Source organism: Pecten maximus, chromosome 9, assembly GCF_902652985.1.
Source record: "Pecten maximus chromosome 9, xPecMax1.1, whole genome shotgun sequence".
Classification (NCBI taxonomy): Eukaryota; Metazoa; Mollusca; class Bivalvia; order Pectinida; family Pectinidae; genus Pecten; species Pecten maximus.
Window position 1 is genome coordinate 8,773,295 of NC_047023.1, and position 27,924 is coordinate 8,801,218.

The 27,924-nt window shown below is 36.9% G+C and overlaps 1 protein-coding gene and 1 long non-coding RNA gene across 3 annotated transcripts in view; one reads left to right on the forward strand and one right to left on the reverse strand.

Annotated features, from left to right (window-relative positions):
- Nucleotides 1–27,924, forward strand: part of LOC117334625 (U3 small nucleolar RNA-associated protein 15 homolog) — a 105,452-nt gene that overhangs the window by 71,201 nt on the left and 6,327 nt on the right. For both annotated transcript variants that reach the window (XM_033894339.1, XM_033894338.1), the window contains one exon: nucleotides 16,579–16,714. In XM_033894339.1, coding sequence (XP_033750230.1) covers nucleotides 16,579–16,714 — 136 coding nt within the window. The remainder of the gene's footprint in view (nucleotides 1–16,578; nucleotides 16,715–27,924) is intronic.
- LOC117334626 lies at nucleotides 666–27,901 on the reverse strand. Its single transcript, XR_004534203.1, has 2 exons — nucleotides 27,570–27,901; nucleotides 666–1,432 (listed from the first exon to the last, which is right to left on the reverse strand). It is a non-coding gene; the product is annotated as an uncharacterized LOC117334626 (long non-coding RNA).

Here is a 27,924-nt window from a genome sequence, read left to right on the forward strand (position 1 = left end):
ATATGACCTTGAGCATGATTTTAACTTTGACCTCCAAAATGTAACCTATATCTGAGTCATTGACCTCCAAAATGTAACCGAAATCTGAGTCATTCTCTCAATCAATTCCTATATATTGTTAAAAAAAACAACTTAATTGCTTGAAACTGATTTTATAGGTAAAATGTACAATTGTATATAGTGCAAGAGTACAATTTATTTTTTTCATCGAAAGGGGTTCTAAGACTATAAGTTAAAAAGATTGTTCTGTCAAACGAATATCTGAGATTACGAAATGAATGCTGCTTATCGTACTTGGTATTTCATGACTATTTGTACTTTTTATTATGAAATTATATTAATTAATTGAATGTAGTAATTATATTGTATTTTCCTTGTATTCACATTAGCAACCTCAGTGATGTTGTATGAACCCCCGCGATGAAGCATCAAGAGTTGAGGTGTCTGTGGTAAAGACTGGCCCGACTTAACCGCTACATCAGCTCATGATTGTAAATGTTTCTATATCTTCGTCACATCAATTTGACTATAAAGCCAGGCATTTGCTTCCTGGTTCCAGGCTACAGGAAGTGAGTTTGGAATCAGTCTTTATAAAATTCAACCTTTCAGTAGTAATAACTGCCCCAATTTTAACTACAAAATGTGTATATACATATAAATCAAAATTAAGCTATGTAGCACATTTTTATTTTATTTTTGTTCTTTCTGTAAAAGTATTATATTCAGTTGAAAATGGTTTTAAATTTCATGCAACAGGAAGTTGATATTGGGGAGAAAAGTTTGCCGTGGTAATGATGAGTCGGGACAACTGTATCCGTCTGACATACAGGGATAAATTCATTTGAAAAATCTTGTCAGAAATTTATTGGCCAGAATTCCATTGTACATTAAAAGTTTGCAGCCTCCACATTGAAGAGTTCCCAGACCAATGGTTTTCAAACGAGGTGTATGATTCGGTAAAAACAGAGGTGAATACCATCTGCCCAGACACAGACATGTGTTAAAGTTATTTATCAGGGCGATTATGGGCTCCTAATTTTATTAATATGGTGACATATTGGTGGAAAGAAGGGGAGAATGTTTGCAATAATAAATTCTATAGAGCCTGTCTGACACATATCATGTGTAATTACTAAATGCCTGAGAGAAAGGGGGGGTCATTATCACACCATCATTGTAAATGGATTTTGCATATGTCTTAAAATTTGAGGATTTTACTGATGGAGGTACTCATATTCTTCATTGCTAATTGAATTTTGTTGCCGGAGTTTCTGTCACTTTTGTAATGTATAGTGCATAAGTGTTTCAATGAAACGAGAGATGGAAGGCCAACAGATGTCTCCAGATCAGTGCAGAGGAATTGGTACACAATACTGCTACACATCTCTATTGCCTGTCTTCATGGATTTGAAGTTTTTCCAGAATATTTCTTCTGAAAAAAAAAAAAAAAAAAAATATGTGACTTAGGTCTTTAAGGAATTGAGATCTACAAAATCATTATTTTACCTTTTTGAGGAGGTGCTTTGGCCGACTAAAGAGGAAGAAATAATGTATGTCTTATCGTTTTCTGTAACAACTCCCATTGATCAAGGGTAGGGGCTTTAAAGTGTTCCATTGAATCAAGATTTATCTCATTCTTCAGGGAACAATCCAAACTGGTGAGAAACTTGCCAGACAAAAAAATTTCCATGATCATGTTTTAGGCCACATTAACTGTGTACCTTTGGACCTGAGGGGTCTTTATGATAAACTTGATATGTCTCCTTCTTGTGCTGCTCAAGTATACATCTTCAGGAAATTTAATACAAGTGGGTGATGAAATTGCTGCAGACATGTTTTAGACATACAATGGAAAATATTAATCTAATTCTTTTGTACAACTTATCATTTGCAGTTCCCCAGAGTCACTTCATATTGCAAAACCCACATTTTTAATATTTTACGGTTTTTAAGTGTTTTTTAAGCACTAATGAACTGAACTATTCAATATTTGTTTCTTTTTATGCTTTACTTAAGTAATTCTTTGTCAAGAACAAAAAAGATGAGTTTGATATCTGAAATCTTTGTCCATTATACTAGACAAGAACAACCCTGATCTAGTACCCCATAATGTAGGGGTTATCTGAAGAAGCTAAATTGTGATTACACTGATTGGTATTTTAACTGTTATAGCCTCGTTTTGAAATCAACGCTGCAACATAAAAATTAATAATATGATTCGGACCCAATCAAGCTTATTGGGCTTGTGTCTTAAAAACATTTTCAAAATATGAAAAAATAGATATATTTAAGATGTCTGTTATTTATCAAAAATAAAATAATTTATCAATGATTACTCTGGATAATGACCATTTCCAAGAAAGAAATCTTTTCAGTAAAATTGGCCGTTTTTGAATTATTATAATTTTCATTGAAGAAAAAAAAACAAAAAGTTTCTAAAATCAATTAATAGATTGTTTTTAAAAGCAAATGTTTGTTTTCTTCAGAAAAGATTGTTTTTCATCAGATAAAAAAAAAATGATTGTTTGTTTTTCTTTTGTAAGAAAATGATCACGTCATAATTTTCATATTTTTTTTCATTCAAAAGTGGGACAAAAGAAGATTCCCAAATATGGGCCTATGCAGAGCAAATCTTGATGAATGCTGTATCAAGTCCATAATTTTTTCCCTAAAATTTTGACATATAGATTTATACATTTTGACATATGGATTTATACATTTTGACATATGGATTTATACATTTTCACTATGGATTTATACATTTTCACATATGGATTTATACATTTTGACATATGGATTTAAACATTTTGACATATGGATTTATACATTTTCACATATGGATTTATACATTTTCACATATGGATTTATACATTTTCACATGGATTTATTTAAATTACATGATGCACTAAAATTTTAGTGCATTATCATACAGTATCGGCTTCAGTGTTAATGATATTACCGTTCAGATACTGGAATTTGTACTATATTTGATGGTAACATGTTTATGAATAAGAGAAAGACAAAAACAAAAACATGAGTCAGAATTGATAGATTGTATGTTCTAAATCTCTTAAGTGCAGGAACAGCAAGCGATTAGAATAAACATTAGAATCATGTGTATATATGTTTGTCTGACGTTTTTCAATAAGGAGCCCGGCTATGAGGAAGCAAATATGATAAAAACAATACGATTCATCTCTGTCAGGTAGCAATGTGTAAAGTATATATACACAACACACTGATTAGTGCTGTAGGTACCAACAAAAGTCCAATCTAAAGGAGTCGAGGACAGAACGATGAAGCAGGATGGGGTCAGATTCTGTTGGACTTGCTCACATTCCTCTACACTCAAGTGGAAACAGATCTGCACTAGAGGCCAAAAATTTGTTTGAAAATAACAAATGAGGCAATTAACAATAAAAAGTTGTGGAGGTACAGAAAGCTGGTTAATTTTCTAGTGTTCCAAGACATTTATTTTTTGTTTACAAGGTTCGGTATGTATATCTGTTACAAACTACGGGTATCGAGATTTTACTAGCAGAATAGGTACTGGAAACTCCAGTAATGGAGAGTCGGGAGATGTTATGGAACTTAATATGAATTGTAGAGGCAGGGCTCTGACTGGGCGATCATCCATCATCCCATCATCGTGATGGTACCGACTAGTCAAGGGATCATGTTAAACATGGCCACCAGTGTATAAGTTACCAAAGGCCACGAGTACTGCAGCTCTGGAGTCTTCACGTCATTTATCACCAACATAATTAGAAAATAAACATACTGATGATTACAGAGTTTCAACAATGTATTATTTTCAATGTTAGAAATATATTGTTCTTTTTCAGCTGTTGTAGGTCAGTTTCACTTAGAACAAAAAACAAACAAAATATATGTATTTTTTATTAACTAGATTCGAGTTGTTATGAAGAAAAATGGGGCTGCTGTGGCCGAGTGGTTAAGGTGTCCTGACACTTTATCACTAGCCCTCCACCTCTGGGTTGCAAGTTCGAAACCTATGTGGGGCAGTTGCCAGGTACTGATCGTAGGCCGGTGGTTTTTCTTCGGGTACTCCGTCTTTCCTCCACCTCCAAAACCTGGCACGTCCTGAAATGACCCTGGCCGTTAATAGGACGTTAAACAAAAACAAACCAAACCAAATTATGAAGAAAATACAAACATTCAATATTATAATTAAAAGTTAAATTCACAGGTTTGATTTAGTGTTCCTAATCAAGAGGCTGTTGGTGGTTGACCGTGTATTATTGGTGGTTTTCTAAGTTTTGATTGGTTGACGATGTATTGTAGTTGTTTAGAAGTCTTTGATTGGTTGACAGTGTATGGTAGTTGTTTTGAAGTCTTTGATTGGTTTGCAGTGTATGGTAGTTGTTTAGAAGTCTTTGATTGGTTTGCAGTGTATGGTAGTTGTTTTGAAGTCTTTGATTGGTTTGCAGTGTATGGTAGTTGTGTTGAAGGCTTTGATTGGTTGACAGTGTAGTGTAGATGTTTTGAAGGCTTTGATTGATTGCTTGTGTATTGTAGATGTTTTGCAGACTTTGATGGGTTGGCTGCATATTGTAGTTCTTTGAAGGCTTTAATGGGTTTGCTTTGTATATCTATAGTTGTTTTGAAGGTTTCGATTGGTTGTATGAATAGTTTTGAAGGTTTCGATTGGTTGTATGATATATATTATCTTATATCATAGTCATTATTATGCAGAATTTGTTAAATTTGATAAATTGATATCATAATCATTAACCCAATTAAATTCTCAAATGTCTCTGTGAGGCAGGAAAGATTTTTAAAATCAAGACAATTGTTAGACATCATGTATCTTTACATCACAACAGTATTTGATCTTTTTGTTCTGTTTTATTTTAGTGACATCTTACATATGGCAGAACAGGGCGGGGATGGTTTTAAAAGGCATTATTGGCTTAGGTATATCATAAAGCTATGAAGCAATCCCACGCTGCATGAAACAGCTTCAATAGATGAGGTTCCATATACTCAAATGAATTTCAACCATCATTTCACAAACGAAAAATAGTGATCATTATCCAGTTCATATAATGAAAGGTATATCACTTATCGTCAGATGTGCCTGGCTGCTAAACACTCTATCTGATGATTCGGCTGCCCAATTATCTGTGGCCTCTATATGATATCTCTAACTATTTGGGTGTCCCTTGCTTAGCTGGCCATAACTTTGAATTACATTTGATCAAAGCCTAATGGCTAGAAAGGGAGCTGGGATGATCACTTTTCCAGAGGCCTCTCATTCTTCCACTTGTGTATCTACCTCACCTAGCAGTTCTGGTTCATGTGCATGTAATTAATGGTGGGACTTTTGTCAATCAGCTTATTTGTTAATGAGGCATCATAGGCCTATATCTTTTACAATCATGACGATATATTCTTATGTCGAGCAATAATGCCGACATCACCAGCTCGGCAGGACTCCGAGTGTCAGTCGCGATTTATAAATACAGCAGCCCTGCAGACAACCCGATCATGCTGATACACTTTTTTTTACCTCAAAAACAAGAGAGAAAAAATCCTCTATTACAATTTTTGTACATTTCATATTAGTTCTGACACGGTGAATTAGCGGATTTTCTATGAGGCTCGGCCAGAGTGCACATGTAGAGGATATGTCGCTCCATTGTCTAACAGATGTACGCAGGCTGCTAGACCTCCTGTAAAACTCATGAATATAAAACGCCCGTCCCATTAGTGTAATTATCTACATCAACTATTTCTGTATTATAACCTCTAACATGGAGACTTTTACCTGAAATTTAGATACATACTCGTGATCAGTTGGACTTGGATATCATCAATCCGTACACTTGATACAATAAAGATACACTCTGGTTTAGCACCATGTGTAAAACTTCTTGTAACATTGAAACTTTCATAACAAAATTTCGTAAAATTGGCCGAGTTTCAGTTATTTTTTACATGAACAAGTTAAGTAGAGATACTTTTGCATTGTTCAGTTAAAAATGTTTTTAAAAGGAATCTGGGTCTGAGTGGAGGCTTGTGGCAGGAGGACATCTGAGTGGGGGCCTGTGGCAGGAGGACATCTGAGTGGGGGCTTGTGGCAGGAGGACATCTGAGTAAGGGCTTGTGGCAGGAGGACACCTGAGTGGGGGCTTGTGGCAGGAGGACACCTGAGTGGAGGCTTGTGGCAGGAGGACATCTGAGTGGGGGCCTGTGGCAGGAGGACATCTGAGTGGGGGCTTGTGGCAGGAGGACACCTGAGTGGGGGGCTTGTGGCAGGAGGACACCTGAGTGGGGGCTTGTGGCAGGAGGACACATGAGTGGGGGCTTGTGGCAGGAGGACACCTGAGTGGGGGCTTGTGGCAGGAGGACACCTGAGTGGAGGCTTGTGGCAGGAGGACACCTGAGTGAGGGCTTGTGGCAGGAGGACACCTGAGTGGAGGCTTGTGGCAGGAGGACACCTGAGTGAGGGCTTGTGGCAGGAGGACACCTGAGTGGGGGCTTGTGGCAGGAGGACACCTGAGTGGGGGCCTGTGGCAGGAGGACATCTGAGTGGGGGCTTGTGGCAGGAGGACACCTAAGTGGGGCCGGGCTTGTGGCAGGAGGACATCTGAGTGGGGCCGGGCTTGTGGCAGGAGGACATCTAAGTGGGGCCGGGCTTGTGGCAGGAGGACATCTGAGTGGGGCCGGGCTTGTGGCAGGAGGACACCTAAGTGGGGCCGGGCTTGTGGCAGGAGGACATCTGAGTGGGGCCGGGCTTGTGGCAGGAGGACATCTGAGTGGGGCCGGGCTTGTGGCAGGAGGACATCTGAGTGGGGCTGGGCTTGTGGCAGGAGGACATCTGAGTGGGGCTGGGCTTGTGGCAGGAGGACATCTGAGTGGGGCCGGGATTGTGGCAGGAGGACATCTAGTCTCATAGAAGGAGTGGACCTGAGTGGGAGCTCATGGTAGGGAGAGACCTGAGTGGGGTTTGTTGTGAGTGGGGCTCGCGGAAGAAGGAAATTGACCTGTGTGGGGCTCAGGATCATGGTGGGAGGAGACAGAATAAGATATGGGTTTTACATCAAGACATGTGTATTATCAACTTTCATGTTCCGAAATCCATGCTGATTTGTAGAAACTTTGTGCCAAACTATTGTTTTGTTTTGCATCCTGCATTACTCAGGCTGAAAAAGACATTAGTACACCATTCTGTAATTATAGGCCGAAACAATGGAAAACAAATGACTGTACAACCAATCAGATGGCCTGATATTCAATGGATACTCTGTTTAATGACATAGCAAGTGATGAAATGTTATTTGGAAATATCTACAGATGGTGGATTCCGTAGTAATTACCTTCCCCGGTAGAAGCTTCACTGTCTAACTTGATACAGAGAACTTACACGTTCATTTTTAGGGCCACATTATAACAGAGTAACAATTAACCCATCTATGTTTTTCAATCTATCCAGAAAAAAATGAATGTAATTTTCAGTCACCTTAGACAGAGTCTCAAGTGACATATTCAAATCACCTTTTGTCTATCATTGTCCATTGTGTGTTGCCCATCTGTAAACAATTTACATTCCAACTTCTTCTCAGAAACTCCTGAACCAATATTAATGAAATTTTGCTGAAACCTTCCAAGGTCAAATATGTCAACAAAAATTGTAGATTTTATAGTCTCTACCCCTCAGGGGCATGAGGGGGCAGAATGATTTGATATTTTCAAAGTCTTCTAATCAAGACTTGAATAAGGTAGAACCAAATAGCTTTCATAGATAGAAGGGTCTTGCATTTTTTTTTACTAAAATTGTAAATTTCATGACCTTGGGATCTCATGTTTCCCTTTGGGAAGGGTGTAAAATTTTACAATAGTTTATCTAAGGAAATTATAATTTTTAAGCACAATTTATTCGATTGCCACTGAAAATAATTAAAACTAAGTTAGAATTATCAACATAGGATGAAAGTTAACTGATATTATATCATATACACATACTGGCCTTGACTGACCCCTTGGGACTGATGGACATAGCCAAAAGGGGCCAAAATGACTGAAATTTCAAAAAGACCAATTTTTTTTTTTAATTACAAGAACCAAATAGTTTTTAGCCCACCATCATCAGATGGTGGGCTATTCAAATCGCCCTGCGTCCGTGGTCCGTCGTCCGTCCGTCCGTCCGTCCGTCCGTAAACAATTCTTGTTATCGCTAATCCTCAGAAAGTACTGAAAGGATTTTTCTCAAATTTCATATGTATGTTCCCCTTGGTGTCTAGTTATGCATATTGCATTTTGAGACCAATCGGAAAACAACATGGCCGACAGGCAGCCATCTTGGATTTTGATAATTGAAGTTTGTTATCGCTATTTCTGAGAAAGTACTGAAGGGATCTTTCTCAAATTTCATATGTATGTTTCTCTTGGTGCCTAGTTATGCATATTGCATTTTGAGACCAATCAGAAAACAACATGGCCGACAGGCAGCCATCTTGGATTTTGATAATTGAAGTTTGTTATCGCTATTTCTGAGAAAGTACTGAAGGGATCTTTCTGAAATTTCATATGTAGGCTCCCCTTGGTGCCTAGTTATGCATATTGCATTTTGAGACCAATCGGATAACAACATGGCCGACAGGCAGCCATCTTGGATTTTGATAATTGAAGTTTGTTATCGCTATTTCTGAGAAAGTACTGAAGGGATCTTTCTCAAATTTCATATGTAGATTCCCCTTGGTGCCTAGTTATGCATATTGCATTTTGAGACCAATCGGAAGACAACATGGCCGACAGGCAGCCATCTTGGATTTTGATAATTGAAGTTTGTTATCGCTATTTCTGAGAAAGTACTGACGGGATCTTTCTCAAATTTCATATGTAGGTTCCCCTTGGTGCCTAGTTATGCATATTACATTTTGAGACCTATCGGAAAACAACATGGCCGACAGGCAGCCATCTGGATTTTGACAATTGAAGTTTGTTATCGCTATTTCTCAGAAAGTACTGAAGGGATCTTTCTCAAATTTCATATATAGGTTCCCCTTGGTGCCTAGTTATGCATATTACATTTTGAGACCAATCGGAAAACAACATGGCCGACAGGCAGCCATCTTGGATTTTGACAATTCAAGTTTGTTGTCGCTATTTATCAGAAATTGCTGAAGGGATCTTTCTGAAATTTCATTTGTGGATTGCCCTCTGTGCCTAGTTATGCATATTGGATTTTGAGACCAGTCAGAAAACAACCTGCCCGACAGGCAGCCATCTTGTATTTTGACAATTGAAGTTTGTTATCGCTATTTTACAGAAGGTACTGAAGGGATCTTTCTCGAATTTCATATGTAGGCTCCCCTTGGTCCCTGGTGTTGCATTTTCGGACCAATCCGAAAACAACAGACAGCCATTATCGCTAAATCTTAAATTGTTTGCAAAGTACTAGAGGGCTGTTTCTGAATTTACACAGATTAGTAAGACTTAGAGGAAGGGAAAAGTAGAGAAAAGATCAATCTGACATGGAACCTATAAAGATCATTCAATGGTGGGCGCCAAGATCCCTCTGGGATCTCTTGTTGTAGTTAGAAGGTTCTTAAGGTGCTTTACCAACTTGTGAATTTCTTTACCCTGCACACATGGGGTTACACGTTTTCACTTTTGGAGGGGATAACATTTACTATAGTTTATTTAAGAAAATAATATTTTTGGGCATCTTTTCAGCTGGAAGTTTGATGTTATGCACATATTGGTACTGTCTGACTCCTAGGGGCACCAAATTTGATATGTATAGGTATACGGTATATATGAATGCTTGTGACCATTAAGGCTCAATAGTCCTCGTGTGTGGTTTTGGTTAAAACCAGTACCATTTACAAAGTCTGCGGGAGATTTCAAACTTTTATAGAATCTGTAAAACCAATCAGCATGCATGTACTCCTTTCTGATTAGACAATGGTTTCCACTCCATAATCAAACATAACTACACAGTGATATCATTGGCTAATTAAGTGATTCCATACGAAGGGACATAACTCTTGTGTTTTACTGAGATGTATATGCTGTTACAATTGTAGTACAGTGTGGAGAATTAGTTTGTCATCTGTGTAGTGACTGTACTGAATGGCAGATTTAAATGCTGAATGTTCCCATTGGACAAGTTTGATTATCACAATGATCATTCGAAGGTCAAGGTCACTTACCAAAAATTAACCTTTATTTCATACTCTTTCTCATCATCATAATTAAAATTGTACTTGTTGTCAAATTTAACTTAAAAGTTGTGTTTACATTAAAGACATATGTAGTCTTACACATGTTTCAATATATCTATGATCAGTCAAAGGTCATGGTCACTGAAATAAGAATTTCGTCAAAAAGCAATCGCCCATACTGCTATGGTTGTGTTTTAGAGAGCATCCTGGACCATTTCGAATGAAAGGAGACATAATTGGTCTCCTGGTTTAATATCTTGTCTGGGTCATAACTTCTAAACTGTTGAAGTTATATTGATGAAACCTGCAGTTTACTCTTGCAGTGCACTGCCATAAGGTCACAATGGCAATGACCTTTACCTCAATGTAAAAGGTCAATAAGTGCAAATTTTCCCAATAATTTCTTGTCCAGGCAATAACTTTTAAACCATTAAAGGAATTTTAAGCGTTTATCACCTACAGTTGAAGTGCAGTGTTCTGTCATCAGATCATTGCAACCTTGACCCCAAGGTTTTCTCCTTTTTTGGCAATAACTTTTCAACCATCAATGATATGAAAGCATTTGTACTCGTCTTTACTATAGCTACCATAGCTGTAAGGAGTTGTATAAATGTTGAATAAAAATTGTTGAAAGAAACTGTACAAGTTTTAAAATAAGTATTATTGTAAGGAGCTGTACAAGTTTTAAAATAAGTATTATTGTAAGGAGCTGTACAAGTTTTAAAATAAGTATTATTGTAAGGAGCTGTACAAGTTTTAAAATAAGTATTATTGTAAGGAGCTGTGCAAGTTTTGATATAAGTATTATTGTAAGGAGCTGTGCAAGTTTTGATATAAGTATTATTGTAAGGAGCTGTACAAGTTTTGATATAAGTATTATTGTAAGGAGCTGTACAAGTTTTGATATAAGTATTATTGTAAGGAGCTGTACAAGTTTTAAAATAAGTATTATTGTAAGGAGCTGTGCAAGTTTTGATATAAGTATTATTGTAAGGAGCTGTGCAAGTTTTGATATAAGTATTATTGTAAGGAGCTGTACAAGTTTTGATATAAGTATTATTGTAAGGAGCTGTACAAGTTTTGATATAAGTATTATTGTAAGGAGCTGTACAAGTTTTGATATAAGTATTATTGTAAGGAGCTGTACAAGTTTTGATATAAGTATTATTGTAAGGAGCTGTACAAGTTTTGATATAAGTATTATTGTAAGGAGCTGTACAAGTTTTGATATAAGTATTATTGTAAGGAGCTGTACAAGTTTTGATATAAGTATTATTGTAAGGAGCTGTACAAGTTTTAAAATAAGTATTATTGTAAGGAGCTGTACAAGTTTTGATATAAGTATTATTGTAAGGAGCTGTACAAGTTTTAAAATAAGTATTATTGTAAGGAGCTGTACAAGTTTTGATATAAGTATTATTGTAAGGAGCTGTACAAGTTTTAAAATAAGTATTATTGTAAGGAGCTGTACAAGTTTTAAAATAAGTATTATTGTAAGGAGCTGTACAAGTTTTAAAATAAGTATTATTGTAAGGAGCTGTACAAGTTTTGATATAAGTGAGTGTTGAAATCAAATATTGTAAAGGAGTTAGATAAGTTCTTTTTTAGTATTGAGAATGATCCTGTTATATAATTTTATTAATGAAGGTTAGGCTGTATAAATAGGTGGATTTGAAAATAGAGCAAAATTGTTACAGAGTGGTACCATTAAAATGGTAGAAAGCATACATATAAGTAATTTGTCTGTAAAATAGGACCAGATAAAGTTTTACCTGTAAAATAGGACTAGGTCAACTTTTACCTGTAAAATAGGACCAGGTCAAATTTTACCTGTAAAATAGGACCAGGTAAAGGCTTACCTGTAAATAGGACCAGGTCAAAGACTTACCTGTAAAATAGGACCAGGTCAAATTTTACCTGTAAAATAGGACCAGATTAAGTCTTACCTGTATTATATAGGATCAGATAAAGTTTTGCCTGTAAATAAGGACCAGATAAAGGTTTAATTACCTGTAAAACAGGACCAGATTAAGATTTACCTGTAATATATATATATTTAAGTTAAGGTGAAGTTTTACCTCTGAAAAAGGACCAGTTATATTTATAAATACTTGTAACAAATATCCAAAGGAATGAAAGTATTTAACTGTCAGATTTTCTTGAAAATGATATCACACAGGAGCGTTGGAATGGGATGATTTAATGTAAAAAATAGTGTAACGGTAACCTTCTGAATGTTCTTATAAGAAACTGCGTGATACACTGGAACTTTGTGGTTGATTATCAAAGTAACAATTATTGAAAGGTATGATGCTATTTATAGCAATATAAAAGAACATTGCTGTGTTGTACTTTAACATATGAACATATGCTATGATTCATCCTTCCTTCAGCTCAATTAGATAAAAGGAACAATATTTTAAGATTAAGGGTTGATATTTGACAATACAGAGTACACTCACAAATTACTAATAATTCTGTGGTCTTTAGAATTCAGCTTTAAAAAGAGAGAGAGAAAAAAATCCACTGGAGTAATTTGTAATGTGATCCACAATTGCTATGCCTGGTAGTAATTAAGTGTATTTGAATGATTTTGTAAAACTTTTTTATACTGTTAAAATGGGGTCGATAGGTAATGATGATAAAGCACCTGTCTGTGTATGTAAATTATTAGGGTCGTGAACTTGGATGTTATGCCACATGGTTAGACAATGTATCGGTGTTTGTTGAGGTGTTCGTCAAGATGTGACGAAATGTTTGTTCTTGAAATTGTCTACAGTATTAATAAGATCCTATTTATTGGAATTAAAGGAATGTATATATGCTAATTCAAGATAGTTAATTCAGGTTTTGACCAATTTATATTTATAAAAAAGATTATTAAAATATTAACATATTTATATAGGAATTATATTGTGGAAGCACTACTTTAATATGTACTTTTCCATGGATTCTGGTTATTTTCCTCCAGAAGGCCACATAACTTTACATAGTTTGTTATGGATACCCATTATTTAACTCCCACTCATTGCTTGACTTCGGAGTAGTGTATCTCTAGATCTACCAATGATGATTTATACAGCTCAGTTTTACAACAACAGTAAAGTTTTACACTCCAAGTTAGCAAAAGTCCTAAATACGTTAAATTTGAAAAAAGTTACAAAAGTACAGGCCATGTGCTATATAGTTTAGTGTACATGTGAGCCTTTTGTTTGGATGATAATTACCTTGTATTCCTAGATAAACAATCAAAGCATTGTCATAATATGTAATCAAATTGTATTCAGAAAGCCATTATTTGGTATTAATTCTTTTATAACTTTTGGCTGTACCGCCTATCAGTCACAAAAACATTGTACATGAAATACACAAATTACAGCATGGCGTATACAACAGCACATAACATATAGGGACCACGGAACCAAATGATTTCCCATAGACGATAGTGTTAACATTTACCACTGTCCTGCTTAAATGGAGTTTTCAACACTGGTTCACTAGCCATAATTTTGAAGAATGTCATCTCGGAAACCTGTAAATAGAATGTTTAAAAATTCTACCAATTTGAACTTTTTTTTATATGGGGCCACCATCTTGTATTGAATTCAGCACCAAAACTTCACCTAAATTTACAACAAAATACACACTTAATTAACTCCCCCTGACAAAAACAGGCTAGGAAAAAAAAAAACTTTTTTTCTATATATTTTACATCTACATGTATTGCCCAGCCCACACCTAAAACTTTGGAACCTTCTCTAACTTCTCTCACCTGATATCCGATCAGTAGGCCCCGATGCATTCCAAATGGGGAAAAACCCATGTTCTATTTTTAAATTGGTTCTGAGGTCCCTATAGAAAAGGAAACACCTTGAAATCAATGAATGGTTAATGATTATAGAATATAGATTGACCAATGAAAAGTTAATGATAGTGCAGACAGAATTTCTTCACACATTCTGTAATAGGACTTTACACATTCCTTATAGCTCTGCCATACTCCCTTGAGGCCTCCAAATAAAGTCTCTTACATACATCTCCCAGGGAGGCCTTCGATTATAGTCTGTCATACATCTCCCAGGGAGGCCCCCCGATTATAGTCGGCCATACATCTCCCAGGGAGGCCCCGATTATTGTCAGTCATACATCTCCAAGGGAGGCCCCCAATTATAGTCAGTCATACATCTCCCAGGGAGGCCCCCAATTATAGTCAGTCATACATCTCCCAGGGAGGCCTTCAATTTGACTCTGTCATACATCTCCCAGGGAGGCCCCAATTATAGTCTGTCATACATCTCCCAGGGAGACCCCGATTATAGTCGGTCATACATCTCCGAGGGAGGCCCCCGATTATTGTCTGTCATACATCTCCCAGGGAGGCCTTCAATTTGACTCTGTCATACATCTCCCAGGGAGGCCCCAATTATAGTCTGTCATACATCTCCCAGGGAGACCCCGATTATAGTCGGTCATACATATCCCAGGGAGGCCCCAATTATAGTCTGTCATACATCTCCCAGGGAGGCCCTCGATTATAGTCAGTCATACATCTCCCAGGGAGGCCCCCGATTATTGTCTGTCATACATCTCCCAGGGAGGCCACGATTATTGTCTGTCATGTATCTCCCAGGGAGGCCCCAATTATAGTCTGTCATACATCTCCCAGGAAGGCCCCGATTATAGTCAGTCATACATCTCCCAGGAAGGCCCCGATTATAGTCAGTCATACATCTCCCAGGAAGGCCACGATTATAGTCAGTCATACATCTCCCAGGAAGGCCACGATTATAGTCTGTCATACATCTCCCAGGAAGGCCACGATTATAGTCTGTCATACATCTCCCAGGAAGGCCACGATTATAGTCTGGCATACATCTCCCAGGGAGGCCCCCGATTATAGTCGGCCATACATCTCCCAGGAAGGCCCCCGATCCCCGATTATAGTCTGTCATACATCTCCCAGGGAGACCCCTATAATGGTCTACCATACATCTCCTAGGGAGGCCTCGATTATAGTCTGTCATACATCTCCCAGGGAGACCCCTATAATAGTCTACCATACATCTCCCAGGAAGGCCCCGATTATAGTCGACCATACATCTCCCAGGGAGACCCCCTATAATGGTCTACCATACAGTGGAGTTAGGTAACACATTACTCATATGGAACTGATTTACTAAAATTAACATTTTACATATTGCTCATATACTCGATTTTAAGGAGGAAAAAGTTAATTGACAAAGACAATTAGTGATAGCATTTGGCATTTGAGTGAATAAAAAAATTCATCAAGGAAGCTGGGATGACATGTTGATTTCCGTTGCGATCATTTAATCCCTTTGAATAAAGACTGATGTGGAAAGGTTTTGTAAAATCATGTGATAAAAATGACAACACTTAATGGAAAATATTTGGGGAGAACTTAGGATAGGGGAACACCGATCACCAAACAGCCTGATGATTGACAATAATGGAGCGAATGTACATATCCGACAGCTTAAGCCCAATACTCTCACACAGGATCTATGGGCTATACACATCAGGCTGGCTAGGGTAAGGGGGGAAACCTCTACTGGTTACATGTGGAGGTTGGTGAGAACAAACCAGCATTATACTCATTGTTTTAGTAAAATACTCACTTTTTGTGTTTTGATAAAATGTCTGATTATATATGTAAATACTATCAGTCAACAAACCTCACATAAAACACAGGTTATGAAATGTATATTTTATATATGAATAGTCAGTTGGAATAATTACACAGTTCTAGTGATTTAACAACTTGATCTGGCGAATTTACCATTCATAGAAAAGACATAGGGACTTTATATATATCAGATTGTGGACATTTTCATATTTTAAACCTGTTGAACTGATTGTTACATGAATTGTACCATTATGTGCTGTCATTTAAATTGGCTCATTTTATTCAAAAATTGTATTTTAAGTAGTAAGACTTGAAAAAATATAGAAAATGGTCCATAATAAAAATCCTTGTGTATGACTGCTGTTACACGAACCTTTATCTGTATCAGGGTGTTTATCGTTACAACAGCTGATTTAAAAAAAAAAAATCATTTGATTTTTATGATGATACATGTAATAGTATATTATACAATGATGATGTTGATTTTAATGGTGTGTTAATGATGATAATGATTAATGATGATGATTTTAATGGTATATTGATGATGATGATTTTAATGGTGTGTTAATGATGATGATGATGATGATTTTAATGGTATATTGATGATGCTAATGATGGTGTATGAATGATGATGATGATGATGATGTTGATGATGATGATGATGATGATGATTTTAATGGTATATTGATGATGATGATGATGATGATGATGATGATGATGATGATTTTGTCATTACAGGTGGAAATGTTGTCAAGGTTTGGGATGCTCTGTCTGGTGGCCGGCTACTGACAACACTTTGTAACCATCATAAACAGGTCATGTCCCTGGCCTTTTGTAGTAACTACCAACGTCTCCTGTCAGCGTCTCTCGACAGGTACGTATAAGAAACTACCAACGTCTCCTGTGGGTGTCCCTCGACAGGTACGTATAAATAACTACCAACGACTTCTGTAAGCGTCCCTCGACAGGTACGTATAAGTAACTACCAACGTCTCCTGTCAGGGCCCCCTGAAAGGTACGTATAAGTAACTACCAACGACTTCTGTCAGCGTCCCTCGACAGGTACGTATAAGTAACTACCAACGTCTCCTGTCAGCGTCCCCCGACAGGTAGGTATAAGTAACTACCAACGACTCCTGTCAGTGTGATGATTCACACAATATCTGTGTGGTAACTCAAACAATATCTGTGTGGTAACTCAAACAATATCTGTGTGATAACTCAAACAATATCTGTGATACCTCAAACAATACCTGTGTGATACCTCAAACAATATCTGTGTGATACCACAAACAATATCTGTGTGATACCTCAAACAATACCTGTGATACCACAAACAATATCTGTGTGATACCTCAAACAATATCTGTGTGATACTTCAAACAATATCCGTGTGATGCCACAAACAATATCTGTGATACTTCAAACAATATCTGTGTAATACCTCAAACAATATCTGTGTGATACCTCAAACAATATCTGTGATACTTCAAACAATATCTGTGTGATACCTCAAACAATATCTGTGTGATAACTCAAACAATATCTGTGATACCTCAAACAATATCTGTGTGATACCACAAACAATATCTGTGATGCCTCAAACAATATCTGTGTGGTAACTCAAACAATATCTGTGATACCACAAACAATATCTGTGATACCACAAACAATATCTGTGATACCTCAAACAATATCTGTGTGATACCACAAACAATATCTTGTGATACCTCAAACAATATCTGTGTGATACCACAAACAATATCTGTGATACCTCAAACAATATCTGTGTGATACTTCAAACAATATCTGTGATACCTCAAACAATATCTGTGTGATACCTCAAACAATATATGTGATACCTCAAACAATATCTGTGTGATACCTCAAACAATATCTGTGTGATATCTCAAACAATATCTGTGTGATACCACAAACAATATCTGTGATACCTCAAACAATATCTGTGTGATACTTCAAACAATATCTGTGATACCTCAAACAATATCTGTGTGATACCTCAAACAATATATGTGATACCTCAAACAATATATGTGATACCTCAAACAATATATGTGATACCTCAAACAATATCTGTGTGATACCTCAAACAATATATGTGATACCTCAAACAATATCTGTGTGATACTTCAAACAATATCTGTGATACCTCAAACAATATATGTGATACCTCAAACAATATCTGTGATACCTCAAACAATATCTGTGTGATACCTCAAACAATATATGTGATACCTCAAACAATATCTGTGTGATGCCTCAAACAATATCTGTGTGCTGCCTCAAACAATATCTGTGTGATACCACAAACAATATATGTGATACCTCAAACAATATCTGTGTGATACCTCAAACAATATCTGTGTGATGCCTCAAACAATATCTGTGTGATACCTCAAACAATATCTGTGTGATACTTCAAACAATATCTGTGTGATACCTCAAACAATATCTGTGTGATACCACAAACAATATCTGTGTGATACCACAAACAATATCTGTGATACCACAAACAATACCTGTGATACCACAAACAATATCTGTGTGATACCACAAACAATATCAGTGTAATACCTCAAACAATATCTGTGTGATACCTCAAACAATATCTGTGATACCTCAAACAATATCTGTGTGATACCACAAACAATATATGTGATACCTCAAACAATATCTGTGTGATGCCTCAAACAATATCTGTGTGATACCTCAAACAATATCTGTGTGATGCCTCAAACAATATCTGTGTGATACCTCAAACAATATCTGTGTGATGCCTCAAACAATATCTGTGTGATACCTCAAACAACATCTGTGTGATACCTCAAACAATATCTGTGATACCTCAAACAATGTCTGTGTGGTAACTCAAACAATGTCTGTGTGATACCACAAACAATATCTGTGTGATATCTCAAACAATATCAGTGTGATACCTCAAACAATATCTGTGTGATACCTCAAACAATATCTGTGATACCACCAACAATATCTGTGATACTACAAACAATATATGTGTGATACCACAAACAATATCTGTGTGATACCTCAAACAATATCTGTGATACCTCAAACAATATCTGTGATACCTCAAACAATATCTGTGTGATACCTCAAACAATATCTGTGTGATACCTCAAACAATATCTGTAATACCTCAAACAATATCTGTGTGATACCACAAACAATATCTGTGTAATACCTCAAACAATGTGTGTGACAATATCTGTGTGATACCTCAAACAATATCTGTGATACTTCAAACAATATCTATGTGATACCTCAAACAATATCTTTGTGATACCCCAACAATATTTGTGTGATACCTCAAACAATATCTGTGTGATACCTCAAACAATATCTGTAATACCTCAAACAATATCTGTGTGATACCACAAACAATATCTGTGTGATACCTCAAACAATGTCTGTGTGATACCTCAAACAATATCTGTGTGATACCACAAACAATATCTGTGTGATACCTCAAACAATATCTGTGTGATACCTCAAACAATATCTGTGTGATACCACAAACAATATATGTGTGATACCTCAAACAATATCCGTGTGATACCACAAACAATATCTGTGTGATACTTCAAACAATATCTGTGATACCTCAAACAATATCCGTGTGATACCACAAACAATATCCGTGTGATACCACAAACAATATCTGTGTGATACTTCAAACAATATCTGTGATACCTCAAACAATATCTGTGTGTTACCACAAACAATATCTGTGTGATACCTCAAACAATGTCTGTGATACCTCAAACAATATATGTGATACCTCAAACAATATCTGTGATGACATAGACAAAAACTAAAAAATCTGGAAAGAATCAAACCAAATCTTATGGCTCAAGCAAACAATAACTTTGATGACTCAGACAAACAATAACTTTAGTGACTCAGACAAATAATAACTTTGATGACTCAAACAAAAAACAAGTTTTATGGCTCATATAATGGTTGTGGTGGTAGACAACTTAAGACTCACTTCTGTCTGAAAAGGATGCGAGGATTGTTTTTATTCTGTCCTGTATCAAGATGATATAGCAAAGTGCTGTTGGAGGCCAACTGGGGTCTCTGTAACAAGGTCATGGATACAGATGAACATTTGTGGGGTTTAAATCTCTATTCTGTCAGTCTATCAGAAGGGAAATCTTTGATTAGGACTGCACAGTAGGACTGGTGTGAAATGAGGTATGTCTGATAGAATGTCGACATTTGTTTAATCCAGCAAACATACAATAGCAATTTTTTAAAGACATTGTGGCCAAAGTACATCAAATAATAATGAAACAGACATTTGTTAATAGCAATTAATTTATTGACGATCTGTGCTGTTGTGACTGTGTTCACTTTTTGCCCTCATTTCTCTGGATGGCATGTGACAGGCCTCCTGTGTGGTGTTCATTGTGGAAGTCACCAACTACTACAAGGAGACCCCGCTTGAAATGACCTTGGTTGTTCGCAGGGCGATAATCACAATGAAGAAAGAAACAAATAAAAGAGTTGTATTTTGGTTTACTGAAAGTATTGCATTTTGTTTATATCAGTATTTTAGTTCACATGTTTTGAAAATCCTGATCAAATCATTTCTGGTAAAAGTAACATGATAAAACGTTATGAAGCTCAATAGCACTCTTCAGTTTCTTCCCTCCTACCTATTTTAAAGAATACACACACATAGGTTTTGAAGGAGAAATGAGATTATCACTTGTTTGTTTGATTGGTTTATTGATGTGAGGCCTCCTTGTAGTAGTTGGTGACTACCTCACAGGAAAACATATGGTAGGCCCGTCACATGCCATTCAGAGCAATTAGAGTAAAGTGTCTTGCCCATGGACACAACCACGACATCAGAGAATGGCCCTTTCTCAGCTTCCTGTGAAGCAAAAATTAACACCATTAGGTAGAATCGAACCACGCACCTCAGATCTTCGTCTGAGTTACATGGTCGGTGCTCTAACTAACTGAGCTATTGCAGCCCCTTTTCAGTAATCAAGTGATTAAGCTAATCACTTTTTAACAACTGGGTCCAGATCTAACAGATCAAAACAACAGCTATAAATTTGTTCTCATCATTTTCCCTTTAAGCAGTATGACCTTAATTTCATTTTCCCTCTCGTTTCCGTGCTTTCAAAGTGGATATTTAATTTCTTATTAAATGTTAATAACCGCTTTTTCAAAGAAAATCACATTTGGTGATACATCACTGTTAACTAGCCAATAAAACTGACTGAATTGATCATGTGACAATGTGTCGACCAATGAGCTCGTGTGTGGGCTTGGTTGTTAGAAGTACATGTCTGTTTCCCAATAGTACACTTGTAAGATGTTAGAAATAATTAAATGCAAAGTTAGATGACCCTTTAATAGAGATGGTGGTACGCTATGAGACTGAAGCTGATGTACATGATATCGTGGAAAGCAATGCCGATGTTACGGCTTTCATAGTAACATAAACCGTTAGATTATCCTCCCTTGATCTACCTCTCCAGCTGATGTGATTGTCGGCTCCATGTGCCCCCACGTTTTTTACGAAGCTTTGAAAATTTAAATATCTGTTGTATATCTGAAGATGGTGCTGGCCGACATCAAACGAAGCGTTTTATTGGGCTGGTTCAGAGGATGACAAGCCGAGCGAGTGATGAAGTCGTTACTTGATATTCACAGCTGATTGTTCTGCCTGTCTATCAACACCTCACTCAACTTTTTACAGATTGGCAGATGCGATTTTTATAATTTTCACAAGAGAATGCTGTATATTGTAGCGTTTGGATGCTTATACCTTCCCTGTTAAATACTTGCCCCTAATTATACTTCATCTTAACTCTTTGATTCTCAGACTCCCGTCAATATTGGTATGGTATTGTCATATATTTAAAATCACATGCAAAGCCATTTTCACTACTGCAGTTAGGCCGATAGGAAACCCATATTGTGTTTGTGTAAAATGAAGAAACTGTATGGAGATTTTTAATGCAAACAGACTGTAACACATTTGCATGGTACTTCACACAGACTTCCATGTGCTCCTGAAACTCTGTAAATTATACGTGATCAGGTTCTGTACTATCAGTCCCAAAAGAAGTGATAGTTCTATTGTTTCAACATCCTAACAAAGGCCGAGGCTACAAATGTATCATTTATGTTTTTTCAAGTTAATTCTCTCACTTAATTTGGCCACATCATGATGTTTTTTGAGTTCTAAGGTCATCTGACCCAGGATGACCTATAGTCATCATGCTCTGTCCATCGCCATGCACCGTTTGACTTTTACATTCAAAACGCTAATTCTCCTTAACCCCAAAGCGGATTCCTTACAAATTTTGTGTGAAATATTATTGGGGGAGGGCATTCATGTTATATAAATGAGGCTGGTCTGATCCAAAGGGCCCAAGTGGTGGGGCACCAAAAAGAGAAATTTGGTGAATTATTGCTTTAAAACCCTCCTCCTCCTTAACCGTTGGTGAGTTACATCCAAATTTGGTGTGAAACATCATTCGAGGAAGAAATCATATTTTATATAAATAAGGCTTAGTGTGACCCATGGGGCCTTAGTGGTAGGGCACAAAAAGGGGAACTTAGCCAAAAGTTTGCTTTAAAATGCTACTCCTCCTTAATGCCTTAATTGATTTCAACCAAATTTGGTTTGAATCATCATAAGGGAATGGCAATCATAATTTATATAAATGAGACAGGTCTGACCCTTGGGGGATTTAAAAGGGTGTGGCCCCCAAAAAGAACACTTAGGTTAAATATTGCTTTAAAACACTTCTCCTCCTTAATGCCTTAATTGATTACAACCATATTTAGTATGAAACACATGGGGGAAGAAATGATGCTGGATTGAGGGGTGTGTCCATGCTGTAAGTGTTTATCAGATGACCGTTAACTCTTTCAGTACCGTTGTCGACTATAGTCGACATAAAAATGTGCTCCCTCTTCCCCGCTGTCGACTATAGTCGACAGGCTTAGTTGACGTTATTAAAGTGTTGATTTGTTGAAACTATCACCCGACATATACAATCATCCGATGCAATGACAAATATAAGGTGGTCAAAATTTTTGAAACAAACATTTTTGATGACATATTCCTTTTTTATTTCGTTTGGGTTACGTGCTTTTCCGATAGAGCAATAGGTGATATTTTCTCTGTGTTGTAAATGTAAACAATATGGCGGCTTGCTACATTTGCATTTTAGATATCACTGTCTAGTACGTTTCAGAGTGTTCAATCTGACATCTAGATCTTATTTAGTTAAATATTTCTTAATTATGTACAAAGATCACACTAACCTTTGTGTTTCTATATGAAAAAAAACAACACACCAAAAACGCACATGTAGTCTGCCATTTTGTTTAAACTTCTGGGGGCGAGGCTAATAACTACTTCCGGTACGGAATCCGGAAAGGACGCAAAGTACGGAAAGAGTTAAGGCCCATGAGGGGGGCGGCAGGGAACATGAATTGCTTAAGCAATATGCTTTAGCAATATCCAGCCTGCTTATTTTATAAGAAAATCTTGTTAATTTACTTTTAATTTATTCGGGCCTCTTGTTGGTAATGATGCTGGATTGAGGGGTGTGTCCATGCTGTAAGTGTTTGTCAGATGACGTTAAGGCCCATGGGCCTCTTGTTGGTAATGATGCTGGATTGAGGGGTGTGTCCCTGCTGTAAGTGTTTGTCAGGTGACGGTTAAGGCCCATGGGCCTCTTGTTGCTAATGATGCTGGATTGAGGGGTGTGTCCCTGCTGTAAGTGTTTGTCAGATGACCGTTAAGGCCCATGGGCCTCTTGTTGGTAATGATGCTGGATTGAGGGGTGTGTCCCTGCTGTAAATGTTTGTCAGATGACGGTTAAGGCCCATGGGCCTTTTGTTGGTAATGATGCTGGATTGAGGGGTGTGTCCCTGCTGTAAGTGTTTGTCAGATGACTGTTAAGGCCCATGGGCCTCTTGTTGGTAATGATGCTGGATTGAGGGGTGTGTCCCTGCTGTAAATGTTTGTCAGATGACGGTTAAGGCCCATGGGCCTCTTGTTGAGTGCATATGATCCTACAACATTCACTCTCCATCTTTTCTTCATTGTCCAGACTTTGGTAGTTTTTCATTTTTGTCTGTCCATCACTCAATCATTGTTTTGGAATCCTAATTTTGTCCATAGGTTGGTTCCTTTTACGAGTTACAATGATTATTAACCAAAATATTTCATTTTTCCCGATACATTCTGATTTTTTTTTTACTTTGCATCTATAGCTCAATTAATATAGTCATCATAGTGAAATCAAGGCCTGTTTCACAAAGTTTCTGGTACAGAGAAGTATCGTTATCTGTGTTTGATTGTCGGTATAACTGGTACAGTGGTATATGGTGCTCTAATTTGTCCTGACTTGAGGAAACTGAGCTGTTTTATCATATATACAGTGCTAATATGGGAAGAGGTAATTTGATTCAGTCTGTCATACTAAACTACAGGTATAATAGAGTTAATATAGTAACCATTACCGACGAGGAATTTTAGTATGATTTGAATATAAAGTTATAAATGTAAATTAGACATTGAACCAAGAAGAAAGCATTGCTACTTCATTGAGGGTGCAGCATACTTCCCTGCCAACGATTTTATGGTTTTTACATTTGATGATGATGTTAGTGATAAACTGGAGTTTGTCTTTTATATTCCGGACCTAAATTTGTGTCATCTCCTTAATGACTTGTTGATAGGCCATAGCCAAATGTATGCCTTTTTATATCCATTGCTTCTACCAAATTGACATGAAAATGTCCCCGAATTACTTTTCCATGAGTATATTTCAAATACTTTTTATTGGCATGCTGTTTTACATGTTAAAACCCGGAACAACGTCGACTTTGATGTCTATCAAAGGGAGATTACCCCCCATTAAAACCATTTTGATACCAGTCCAGGGCGTACTAACTTCAGAAACGTTATTTAAAACCTATTTTTTAAAAGGAGTTTATACAAGGTTTGATACTTCAGTCCACTTAGACATTTTACCTAAAGGGCAGAGATTGTGAGGGATCAAAGGATTCAAAACCTTAACACATTGTTATGAAACAGAGCATAAAGCTAGATAAAACACACTATATATACTGAGGACAAATAAGAAACAGAGCAATGTAGAACTGGATACTGTACACTGTACATACTGAAGACAATTTAGGAAACAGAGCATAGAACTGGATACTGTACACTGTACATACTGCAGACAAATAAGAAATATAGCATAGAACTGAATACTGTACATGATAATGAAGACAAATTAGGAAACAGAGCATAAAACTGGATACTGTACACTGTACATACTGAAGACAAATTAGGGAACAGAGCATAGAACTGGATACTGTACACTGTACATACTGAAGACAAATTAGGGAACAGAGCATAGAACTGGATACTGTACACTGTACATACTGAAGACAAATTAGGAAACAGAGCATAGAACTGGATACTGTACACTGTACATACTGCAGACAAATAAGAAATATAGCATAGAACTGAATACTGTACGCTGTACATACTGCAGACAAATAAGAAATATAGCATAGAACTGAATACTGTACATGATAATGAAGACAAATTAGGAAACAGAGCATAAAACTGGATACTGTACACTGTACATACTGAAGACAAATTAGGGAACAGAGCATAAAACTGGATACTGTACACTGTACATACTGAAGACAAATTAGGGAACAGAGCATAGAACTGGATACTGTACACTGTACATACTGAAGACAAATTAGGGAACAGAGCATAGAACTGGATACTGTACACTGTTCATACTGAAGACAAATTAGGGAACAGAGCATAGAACTGGATACTGTACACTGTACATACTGAAGACAAATTAGGAAACAGAGCATAGAACTGGATACTGTACACTGTACATACTGAAGACAAATTAGGGAACAGAGCATAGAACTGGATACTGTACACTGTACATACTGAAGACAAATTAGGAAACAGAGCATAGAACTGGATACTTTACACTATCACAGTGCAATGTACTGAATACAAATTTGGAAACAGAATATTGAATAGACAACTGTTACAAATAAATTAGCTGAATATCAAAATATTCCATAGTTTAACAATTGTATTTCATCATGGTGGCTACACTGTGACATTTGACGTGGAATATCAACATGTTCCACTGCCGTATTCCATCATACTGGTTACACTGATGTGTGATGTGGAATATATCAACATTTTCCATTGTTGTATTCGATCATAGTGGCTTGATACATTTATGTGGAATATCAACATATTCCACTGTGGTATTCCACTGTAGCAACCATGTATATATACGCTGACATGTGATGTGGAATACCAACATATTCCACTGTGGTATTCCATCGTAGCAACCATGCATATATATTTACCATTGTACGGCACTGCCACTATATAACCCTACCAATTCAGTTGCGAGTTCACCAGCTTATGAACTGCCAACTGAAATTTGAATTTGAAAATTTCAAAAAAAAATCGCACGACAAATAAAAAATCGCAGATGGTAAATATAAGCATTGAACGGCTTTCAGTTGGCATTCATATTGACTATGAATGCCAACTGAAAGCCGTTCAATGCTTAAATATAGGCTGACGTGTGATGTGGAATACCAACATATTCCACTGTGGTATTCCATGGCAGCTTGCAGCTATACACTGTTGTGTGCCTATACTTGACTTATTAACACCTGTACAACTAATATGGGACGATGCACTTTTAAAATGTTCAGTACACATTGTCAACATGGCTAATTACATCAAACGACAAATATTGTTGATGTGTAAAGGAATGGTTGGCAACGACCCACTCTACGAACTGAACTGATAGCTATAAATTCGGGTTGTAATTCAAATGTAAAAGAATTACTTTAATTACCTTTGAGAATTTCTACCATAAAAAGCAGAACTATAATGAGATAATGGTTGCCGAGTTGTGCCTCGATCTGTATTCATCTCGTCAATTCATTTAACGGTACGAGGATTTCTCAGTAATATTTTGTCATTTCCTTTCCGTCGGAGTGAGGATGATGGGACCGTGGGCTCTGGCAGAGGTGACATCCACCATTGCACATTGATGTTTCCACTGTCGAAATAATGCGAGGCAGATTTATAAATTGAGAAAATCTTAAATCTTGCCCTTGACTACATGTGATTTCACAATAATGTATGTCAACGGAGCCCCAACAGAGATGTATAATTAGGATTTATAGCACTTCTATATGACAAGCAATAATCGTAAACCTTGTGATTACTCCTCCCCACAGAGCCGGTACGCCACCTAGTGGCAGGACTATGTCATTGACGGTGGTCCAGGGAGGAAACCAGTGATGTAAAACCCCTATGTTTATTCTGGTTCCAATTATATAATGAAATAAACATTCAAATGTTTTCTATCTAATAAATGTCAGATGAATGCATGTAAGCAAGTTCATGTTATTCGGTTGGTTTTGGCTGTGCGGCATGCTAATGTCAGCATGCGTGGATCGTAGATCCCAGCGTCTACCTTACATTCCTGTGTGTTGATCGCATTATTACTTTAATGTAAACCTTGAATTACAGATAAACATAAAGTCAGACTGAATCAAACGGTAATAAATCACCCCAAAATGTCGCAGGGTGGCAAATGTATTAACATGCATCACGCTCATCTGCATACTTGCATGTTTTGTCTTGGCATAGCTGGTTGGGCCCCTGTCAGGGTCGAGTGTGATGCTCTAGGTATCATTTTATCCCCGGTTGAGGTCGAGTGTGATACACCAGGTATCATTTTCTGCCCATGTAACACTGCATGCTATTTGGTTTATGGATAACTAAGGAGGGTACAGAGAGGAAAAAACCTCCACTGTTTCTGACACAAGAATGCTATATGTTGCTGTACACAGTCCTGTTATGTATTACACGTCTGCCAAATAAAATCGTACTCACATCTGCACCACATTCACGGTAATTACATTTTTATAAATTGCCCATTTCTGCATTATTCAAAAGACAGAAATATTTCGGTCTTTTTT